We start from the raw sequence: 10515 nt of genomic DNA, 5'->3' as shown, positions 1-10515 counted from the left end.
CCCCCCACCCCATCCTTCCTGGCCGGAAGCCAAGGCTCAGGCAGAGATGCATAGCAGGATTGTGCCCTGTGGCCAGGCGGCCCGGAGGGGCTGGCCCGAGAAACAGGAAATAGCTGGGTTTGGGGAAGTTGTGTGGCCTGGCCAAGCCAAGCCAGCCCGCCGTCGGCTGGGCAGCCCTCACTACGGCCCTATCAATGCCCCATTTGAGGCTCACACAGGGGTCCTTTGACAGGGCTGAGCTGGGACCCACTGAGAGGGCCTGTCTGAGCTGGAGGGCCCGGAAAGGAGGCAGCCCCAGGAAGGAGTGGGCTGAGCGCAGGCTGGGCAGGTGAGGGGCGCCTGTGCACGGATGTTTCTCCCAGGGCAGGAGGGTCAGCAAAATCAAATCCGGGTCCCAGAGCAGGAGCGTCGGTTTCTCAGGACTGTGATGGTAGCTGGAACATTCCCCTGTTACTGAGTAGACTTCAGTGTCATCTCTGGGACTCTCCCCCCGGGGCCCCATGTGGCAGGTGCTGTGTGTGATGATTAGTCCTGAGGCTCAGAGCTGGCAAATCACTTGCCCAAAGTCATGATCAGTTGGAGGGCAAAGCTGAATTTGACTCCAATAGGCCTGACCGGAGTCTGAGCTTGTCCCCCTGGTCCTTTCCAGCCTACTGCATCCACCTGACGAGGACATGATTTTAGAAGCTTGGAAAGCCCCTTGAAGATAGGGACTGATGTATAACCATCATTGTGCACTTGATGCTGAGGACAGGCCTGGGTCAAGAGCCCTGGTGCCGCTTGTGGTGGAGGACAGGGGTGCATCGAGGATGCAGGACCCAGACAGAAGGCGGATGGGGGCGTGGTCCAGGGGAGGGAGGCTGGGGGCATGAACTCAGGCAGTGGCCATGGGGCTGGGTAGATTCAAGAGGCATTTGGGAAGCAGGATCCAAAGGGCCTGGACATAGAAGTGAGGAAAAGGGAGGGTCAAGGCTGGTGCTTATGTTTGGAGAACATATGAGAAGGTGGTGCCCAGCTTTGAGCTGAGGACACAGGACAGGGAGCAAAAGAGGATGCCTTGAGTTTTGTTTGCATTTGTGCTACCTTGGGGGACACATGGGGCAGGAGCTCAGGGACAGCTATGTCTATAGGTCTGGAGGTCAGGAGATAGAGGAAGGAGGGAGATTGGGATGTGAATGTCATCTGTGGACGTATTGGGGGGATGTCATGTGGGTGGGGTGTCACCAAGGTTCATGGAGGTGTTAACCCATCGTGGGACATAATGCTGACCTCTGGCCACCCTAGAGGTACCCTCGGATGAACGCCCTTGCCTCCTTGCCCTGTCTAGCCTCTGGCTTCCCACCTGGTCTGACTGCTTGTAGGGCCCATGACCAAGGCAGCATGTTCGAGGCCTGATGGACACATGAGAGGCCTCATACGCAGTGGTGTGTCCCGAAGGGACCATGGACAGGATGGGCACGCAGCTACCCCTCAGCAGCCGGGGGTGTGGGGATGAGTATGCCCACTTTGCTGATGAAGAACCCTTGCCCTGTGCTTACAGCAAGTTCTCCACTTTGTGGGGTCCCTTCAGACTTTTGGGGAGACCAGATTCATATCCACTTAGGCACTCTGAGAATGTCCCCAGTTTGCAATGAAAAATGTTGAGGAAAGCAGTTCCCAGGTTAAAGGGAGAGGACGATCCGCCCTTGGGCCCACCTTGGATTTTTCTGGGTGGTGCTGGAGCCTCTGCTGTGGGTAGAAGCAGCATCTGCTGCGGGTCTCTGTCCACTACCTGCCTGGATGGGCTCTCTGGGAGCCCGTGCTCACATTCCAGTTTCCTGGTGCTCCAGGAGGAAGCCTGCCTAATTAGCCACCAAGAGTGCCCTGATAGGCAGTGGGCTCGGCAGAGAGTGGCCAGCACAGGGGAGCCATGGCCCTAAATAAACAGAGTCCATCTGGTCAGCCTCAGTGGCCCAGCTGGTCAGGCAGGACGCTGGCTTTCAGCTTCCTCTGTTCCACGTGCTGGGGGAACAACCCAGGCAGAGAGACACCCTGGGCGAAGACCTGGAGATGGGGCCGCATGTCAGGGGGTGACTCCAGCCCGGAGTCTCACCTGTGATGACCATTCTGAGCTTACAACATCACAAATACAGTCAGCCTTGACCTTGACCAACTTGCTGAAATTTTATAGTCGGTGGAACTGAATTCCTAACTGAGGGCTTTGGGAAAAGCCAAGGTATTCTCAAGCACTTTGGGTGGGCCATAGGAAGAAAAAAGAACATGCCAGGAATCTTACTCCTCACCTTCCCGGCCCCTCTTCCCGGGGAGGTGACTTCGGGTATCTCGGGGAGGCGGGGGAAGGAAAGGTTTAAATGTCTCGGGCATTGGACATCCTTAGGAAGGCTGGTAGGGGGAACAGCTTCAACACTAAAATACTCCTCGGTGCCTGTAGTCACTGCACGAGCAAGAACAGCGCCAGACCTTGCTCCCCGGTCATCAAACTCCATGGGGCACTTTTCCCACCCTCCTTCATCACCGAAGGCACCACGGAAGGAAGGGCCTGGGGACCAAATTATGAGACTAACCACTAGGCTGTCACTTGGGTAAGTTAGTTAACACCTAGTCCTTCCCATATTGACCCTGAAGCAACTTTCCCCAAACTGAAGAGTGCCTTATTTCCTTCTCTGTGTCCTGCCCTCCTCCCTCCTTCCTGCCCTCCCTCATTCTACACTGGTCTAGACCACCTGAGCTAGGCAGAACTCTAGGATGGCCTCTAATGACCTCGTGTCTCTCTTTCTCCCTGAGTCTGGGTGGAGCCCGTGAAATTGATGGGAGAGTCACTCCTGTGATTAGATTATGTTTCGGGGCACAGTAGACTTTAAGAAAGGGAGATTACCTTGGGTGAGCCTGGCCTAATCAGGTGATCCCTAAAGGGGACTGGGCTCCTCCTGAAGATGATGCTCTGCATGGGGGAGATTTGAAGCCGGAGTGGGCCTGGGAGGAGACCACATGACAAGCTGCTGAGAGTGGCCCCTGGTTAACAGCCAGCAGAGGATGGGGGTGGAGGAGGGGGTCCAGTCTGACTACTGCAAGGAACTGAATTCTGCCAACTGCTGTGTGAGCTAGAAAGAGGATCCTGAGTTCCCGAAAAACGAGGCCCAGCCAACGTCATGACTTCAGCCTCGTGAGGCACTAAGCAGAGAATCCACTTTAGTGGTGCCCAGATTTCTGACCTACAGGAACTCTGAGGTCATACATATGTGCTAACTCGTTATATAGCAATAGAAAATGAAGGTACCACTCTTGCCCAACTTGGAGGAAGTTTATTTTTCCTTCCTTAAACCGCTAAGTGGCCACAGAGCCAACAGTCTTGAAGGTCTGAGGTCACGGTCAGTGTAGATTCAGAGTTTTGACGCTGAAGGATGAAACAGGTGAGTCGACCACCGGTCGCACATCTTCGGTCTCCAGTGGCTCCGTTTTGAAGTCGAGGGGAAAACAGCAGGGACTTCAGGCAGCATGAAGAGAGGTGAGGTAGCCTGGAAAATGGAGGAGAAAACATATTCTGTTCTGTGAGCTGGAGGATTATATTAAATTCAGAGCTCAAATCTTTAGGAGGGAGGGAGACAAATCAAAATGCCCTGGGAGCTGGCAACAGGCGGGTTAAGGAACCAAAATCCACGTGCTGTTAAAGATGGTGGTAGGAAATGAGGATGTTTTCCTCGGGGAAGAATCAGCTCAGTGGGGCCCCGACCATGATCTTTCAGGTCAGCGAACTTGGGACACAGGAGATCTGCCTGCTCTCTGAGCTGGATGGAACGCCCTGGGGGATAGCAAGCTCCCTTCCAACAGGTGTCCCTCTGTAGGCTGGACAACAGCTTTCCAAGACAGAGAGAGAGTTTAGGTTTGTGTTATGAGACTGTGGTTTAGTTACATCAGGACTGCCTAGAGAGCTCCGAAATGCAGATTCACTGGGTCTGGGATGGACCCTGGGAATCTATTTTTCTTTTGAAAAATCTTAACCGATCTCTACTGATAGTTTGTGGGTAACTAAAGGAAGGATAAAACAGAGAAAAGCCCATAAATGCAGGTAGGTGAGGATTCTGCTCAGAGGCCGCAGATCCTGGCTGGCCTCAGGGTCCGAAACGGGCATCTCTCTTCCCTCCCCTCGCCTGCCCTGCCTGTCAGAGGCCTCTTCTCTCTTCCCTCCCCTCCCCTGCCCCACCCTGTCAGAGGCCTATTCTCCCCCACCCCCAGAAGGGCCCCAAGCACATCCTTGTCTTGGTCTCCCACACCTGGGAAAGCTTTGCCTTAGCTTCGTTTAAAATGCTCCCCAAAGCAGCTCCTGAGACAAGAACGTGGGAGCGAGTAGTTTATTTGGGCGGTGGCCCCAGGAAATATAATGAGAGGGGAAGCGAAACCGGGAGGGGATACAAGCCAGTAAGAAGTGCATTGATAAATGGGTTGCCTCTTGCATGGGACCCTCCAAGGAACCGCATGGAGTCCATGCCAGAATTGTCCAGCGGGGAACGGGGAAGCTGTGTGTCCCCGGCTCCTCTCCCTCACTGGCTGAGGGCTGCTCCGGGGACGTGCACTCCCCAGGCTGCCTGCAGCAGCTGGAGGTGCACACGCAGGTGGGCTGAGGGGCGTGGGACAGGTACCAACTGGCTCTGCCGTGGTTCCCAGCGCTAAACCTAAGCCTCCCCTCCAAACGCTCATTCCTCTTGCCGACGTGCTGGACAGTGGGAGCCATTCCCCATGGAAAGCTCCGCAGCTGCCCCTAGGGGTGGGGGCGGGCCCTCTGGCCCCAAGAAGGCACCAACATGGGGGGGACTCTATTTTTGACAGGCGTCTCCAGGTGAGTCTGGCAGTGGCCAGGCTGGATCTACTGCTCTAGATGACCTCTGGGTTTCCTTCAGAGCCCGGGAGTCAAGGTTTTAGGTTTCCCCCATAGCAAAACGAGTCGCCATTTATTGAGCACAGACTGGGATAATGTGCCAGCGCAAAAGGCAGAGGTTCTACCTGGGAGGCCCCCACGGGCTCACGGGGCAAGAACCAAGAGCACCAGTCAGTAAAACCTGAAGTGGAATTTGCTGCAGTGAAGGAAAAAGTATGCTTTGCTCAGTGCCACAGAAAAGAGGGGACAGAGCCGGGGAGGCAGAGAGGGGACGGAAGGGAGACTGGAATGGCCCGGAAAAGGTGGCAAGAAACGGATTGTGAGAAGGCTTGAATGCCCAGTTGAGTCTGAATTTTCATCTAGAAGTGAGGTGGGGCCAACAGAAGATTTTTTTTTTTTTTCACTTGGGAAGGGTGACACTAAATACCCATGTCCTACTCCTGGGCTTCTAGGTGATGTGTACTCCTTATCAGAGGGCGTGAAGAGGGACGCTTGCTGTCTCTGTCACGTTCATGCGGCCAGAGACAGAGGACTTGGAAATGGTGGGCTAGTCAGATGGAGGTGGCTTTGGGAAGAGCCTGCGCAGGGGGGCCCGTGTCTAGCACTGGGCTGTGTCATGAGAGAGAAACACGCCCTTGTGCTAAGCCACTGCCATCCAAGGGCTTACTCGTTACCGCAGCTTAGCCTGTTCTCTTCCGACCGATACAAGAAGGCAAGGCGGCAACAAGAGACGTGGATGCGGCGTTCATCCATGTCATTCTCAACCGTCCTGTGACGTGGGCGCTGAGGTCCCGACTTTGCGCCGAAGTCACGCGCAGCCGGCGGGTGAAGCAACAGGGACTCCCACCCGGGCTGTGTCTGATTCCGGAGCTTTGCCCTTCACAGGATTCCTCAAAGTCTGGCATGCGTGCCACTGGCAGAACACGAGGTAATTTTCGGTGATGTGCGGATGCAGAGGTCAAATTTAATTAATTTCGAATGTATCTGGAAGGCACATTGGAATACCTTTATAAATGGTACAGCAACCCAGAGATTTCACGGCTGTTACTTCTTAGGAGGAGGAGGAGAGTGTTTTTCACCAAGTGAGTTGGTTGGTTTAGAGTTAATTAAAGAAACAGAGTAAATAAATAAGAGTAAAGGTATGTGTGGATCCAGCCAAACTGCGAGGTTGGCGGGGGAAGGAGGGAGGAGGAGCGCGCGATAACCAGGTTTGCTCTTCAGGAAAGCAGTGGAGTCCTGGGGGCGCGGGAGGGGAGCCCTGCGCCCCTTGCCACGGAGCCGCCTGCCCGGGGCCCCTCGCTTTAGTGCCAAGGCGCTCTCTCGGACAAAACACTAAAGGCTTTAAGTTTCTGGAAACCCGAGGTGTGTGAAAACAAGGAGAGGGAACAGCAGGAGCCCTTCACGGCTGCCCGTCTGACTTGCGAGCCTTTTTTTTCTCTGGTTCATACCGGACACACTGTTCCCAATTTTCATTCCTGGGGGGGAAGAATGCTTCACATTTTGAAAACACAAATATTTATTTTCTTTCCTCAATGTATAGGCTGAACTTCCTCCCCCTAAGCCCTTGCTCCCGCTGTGGAATGTGAAAGCTGCCCCCTTTTGGGGGGGAACCTATCTCTGCTCCTGAAAACTTACCTGTGGCCCATTTCTGTGGCCGTGCTAATGAGCGGATGGGTGACACGGAAAAGGCGCCTGTGTTCCTTGGAGGAGCCCATAGAACGGCCATTCAGACTCGGGGCTGAAAGAGCTGTTTCATGGGCCCAGCTGCTGGCCCGGCCAAGAGAGCCGTGTACCCCGAGCTCCGGCCGCGGCCCCGTGCATCGGGGAGGGGAACGCGGGGCCAGGAGGCTGCGGATCACGTTCTCCTCAGGCAGCTCCAGTGGGCCGCGGCCACCGCTGCAGACCCCAGCCTGACCCTGGTCGGTTCCCCAGGAAATGCAACCCGTTTGTTACCTGTTGCTTCTTTCAATGTATTTCTTCATTTGCTGACCAGATACCCTGTTCCCGCGTCGTGCCGGGTCCTGAGGGTCAGTGGCGGCTGAGTCGGGCCAGATGCCCCCCGCCCCGCCCCCCAGCTTGGAGGGAGCTGATGGCCAGTGGGGGGCAGCTAACACATTTATGACCCAATTTTGGGAAGTGAGAGGCACTGCAGTTGTTTTGCCCTGCAGTGTCTTTGGAAAAAAGAATTATGCTTAAAAGTTGTAGAGGGATAAGGGACCGGCAGCCTTGACTAGCGTTTGGAGCTGGGGACGGCTATGAATGATACGAATAAATGAAATCTACGTGGGAAATGTCAGAGGGAAATGCTGTTTGCTTCCTCATTCTCTAAACCGGGGGCAAAGAGGGATGAGGCCTGAGTTCCAGGCTGGGCTCCGCCCCTAACTGGCTGGTGGCTTCAGGCAAGTCATGGACTTCTCTGGGCCTCAGTTGTCTCATCTGACAAATGGGCTGATGCCCTTGGAGCTGCTGACCTCACAGGTTTGTTTGGAGAACAAGGAGACACAGTAAGAGAGCGTGGTTGCCATTGTCGCTGAAGATTGTGAGACTCTTGGTTGGGTCACTTAAAAAAAAAAGTCTGTACATTTCTTTTTAAGGCATAACTCATACAGGGTGAGGCACACAGGTCTTAAATGTTAACGATCCTGTCTGCTGGAAAGATGATAATCCTTTGACCCCCATCTCCCCTTCTGTCTTCTCACTGCCTCCTCACACGGTCCCAGTGAGGCAGGCAAGGCAAGAACTACCATTCCCACTGCATGATAACAAGCCGAGGCTCAGAGAGGTTAAGTTAGCAGCTCTAGGTCACACAGCTGTTCAGCCACAGATGGAGATCTGAACCTGGGTCTCTCAGTTGGCCAAGCCCATGCTCTTTCCATATTACCAGACCTCCTTGCAGCAGCAGGGGCCATTCCTGGTGATGTTCCTTTACTTATAAGCCTTTATTTTTGCCTTCCAGTGCAGACCCTGGGCTGGGCCCAGATGCAGGGATGAATCAGTCAGACTCTTACCAGCTCCTGGGTGAGACACACAGTGATGGAAGCACGGGAAAGGGGTCCTAATCCTGGAGGAGCAGGGTAGAGAGGCAGCTCCACCAAGCTCCACCCAAGCAAGCAGGGTGGCTGACAGCACTGACCTGGGCCCCTGTTCTGGCAATGATACTTTTTAAAAAAAAAGATTTATTTATTTATTTTAGAGAGAGAAATAGCATACGTGCACACGTGTGAGGGGGCATGGGGAGGAGGGGCAAGGTGAGAGCGACAAAGAGAATCTCAAGCAGACTCCCCACTGAGCACGGAGCCCATCTCAGGGCTCGATCCCACGACCCTGAGATCATGACCTGAGCCGAAACCGAGTGTCGGACACTTAATGGACTGAGCCACCTAGGTGCCCCAGCAATGGTACTTCTTAGCGGTGTGACTTCCGACAAGCTACTTCATCTCTCTGTTTTTCAGTTCTTCTGGAAAATGGGGATCATAATAGTAGCTGCATCACGGGGTTGTCAAGGGAATTAAATGAGAAGATTCATAGAACCCTGCTCCTCTCATCCACCTTAGAAGGTAGGCTCAGAGAGGTGAAGCGACTGGCCCACGGTCACACAGGTAGCATCTAGCAAACCCAGGTAATCTGGCTTCAAGTCTTTGCTCCTGACTGTCCTCTCTACCGCCCTGAGCACACAGGTCATTTCCAACGATGATCTTGAAAGATTCTGTTAGGCAGAGAGTGAATGGGAGGGAAGGGCGTTGGGGGCGGGTGACCCGGCCTGTACAAAGGTCCGGAGGGCACCTTGGAGACCCCAGGTGAAGGTGCCCGGCAGGGAGAAGGTGGAGAGGTAGGGGACAGCTGAGGTGGAGTAGGGTCAGGGCTGGATGAGGAAATGGATGTAGGTGAGCGAAGCGGCGGGGTGTGGGGTGAGGGTGCAGGGCTGGGCTGGGGCTTGAGGCCCCTGGGCTGGGCTTTCCCTGGGCTCGGAGTGGCAGCTTTGGGTCAGGGCCCGCTCCAACCCCTGGAGGAGCCACCCTCCACCCACCTGAGATTTCCTGAGTTCCGGCTGCAGCCCGGGCTGCTTCTGCAGGCAAAGGAGCCCTTGTGGTCGGAGGGGCCTCTTGAGCCCAGGCCAGGTGGCTCCCTCCCTCTCTGGGCACACACACCTCCATTCAGCCCGGGCCACGCCCCCCAAGGGGGCTAGGGGCCCGGGCAGCCGCCCCCACGTCAGTGGGGGCCGCCTGGCTGGGAGGCTGGGCAGCGAGGTTGATAAGCCCGGGACCCCACTGGCCCCCAGCACTGTGCCGGCTCCTGCCCGCGCTGCCGGAACCATGAGGCTCCTCTCCAGCGCCAGCCTCGTGACGTGTGGCCTGCTGCTGCAGCTCCAGGCCCTGTGCACGCTGGGCCTCGCCCCCCACGCCAGAGGTGAGGGGGTCCACGGGAGGTGGGGGAGAGGGGGCTGGGCCCCGAGACGAGCAGAGGTTAGGTGGGATCCTGGGGTGGGCCGGGGCGGGTAGGGGAGGCAGGTGTGGCAGCAGGCTGGCACGGGGGCCGACAGCAATGGTGACGTGCGTAAGGGCCAGAGCAGGGGTGATGCTCAGTCTGTTCCATTGAGGGACAGGGGTGGGCCTGTCTCTGCAGCCTCAGAGCCTTCCCTGGGGCTCCCCAGCTCCCAGGCCACCCTCGGGGACCACGCATGCTGCCAGGGCCAGTCTTGTGGGTCGCTGAGGACAGAAGATGGAGCTGCACCAAGCCCAGGGCCGAGCCCACGCTCTGCTGAGTGCAGCTCTGGGGTGGCCAGGACTCCACCCCCCTTTCCCCAGCCCTTCCAGCATACCTGGGTGTAGGCTCCTACCTGCTGTACCGCTCCCAGAGCTTCAGCCTTGGGCACTGAATCCCAGAATGCCCAGCTCATCCTGTACAGATGGGGAAACTGAGGCTGGAGAAGGGAGTTCTCTTGGTTCCCGATCCACTGCTCCATGGTGTGGCTAATTCCCTCACCCTCTGTGGACCTCGGTTTACCCATTTGTAGCTTAACTAGTAGGGACCAGAGTGCGGCTGCAAGGTCATTTCTCAGGTCCCTTGAGGAACTCTGGTACCTAGGGCACTGTGGCTGGGGGGCTGGGACGGCCCAGGACCCCTTCCCTTTCCTGAGCCTTCCTGCATCCTCACTTAGGAGCAGCTCTGCTCAGTTCGGGACGCAGAGGGAAGGGCCTTTGTTCTGAGCCCCGCCTGGCTGCAGGGCCAGGACAGTGACAGTACCAAGCAGTGAGCTTTATTCTCCCCACAGGACAGATGAGAAACTGAGGCTCCTAAAGGTGCAGTGAGCTGCCCAGGGCCACAGCGGGGCTGAGCCGGGATTCAAACACCACTCTGCTTCATTCCAGCTCCATGCACTTTCCAGCACATGGTGCTGCCTGCCCGGGGTGTCTGGAAAGATGTGCCTCTGTAGGGATATGTTAAAAAAAGAAGAAGAAGAAGAAGAAGATAACAGGAGGGGAAGAATGAAGGGGGGGAAATCGGAGGGGGAGATGAACCATGAGAGACTATGGACTCTAAAAAACGAACTGAGGGTTCTAGAGGGGAGGGGGGTGGGAGGACGGGTTAGCCTGGTGCTGGGTATTAAAGAGGGCACGTTCTGCATGGAGCACTGGGTGTTA

At 56.0% G+C, this 10515-nt stretch overlaps 1 protein-coding gene across 1 annotated transcript in view; it reads left to right on the top strand.

Annotated features, from left to right (window-relative positions):
• Positions 1 to 9186: 9186 nt before the first annotated feature.
• Positions 9187 to 10515, top strand: part of MATN1 (matrilin 1) — a 9134-nt gene continuing 7805 nt past the window's right edge. The window contains exon 1 of the mRNA XM_081816841.1: positions 9187 to 9280. Coding sequence (XP_081672967.1) covers positions 9187 to 9280 — 94 coding nt within the window. The remainder of the gene's footprint in view (positions 9281 to 10515) is intronic.

The sequence above is a fragment of the Leptonychotes weddellii genome, chromosome 4, assembly GCF_054177405.1.
Source record: "Leptonychotes weddellii isolate Sample4059 chromosome 4, ASM5417740v2, whole genome shotgun sequence".
In the NCBI taxonomy this organism is placed as follows: Eukaryota; Metazoa; Chordata; class Mammalia; order Carnivora; family Phocidae; genus Leptonychotes; species Leptonychotes weddellii.
This window is presented reverse-complemented; position numbering and strand designations above follow the sequence as displayed.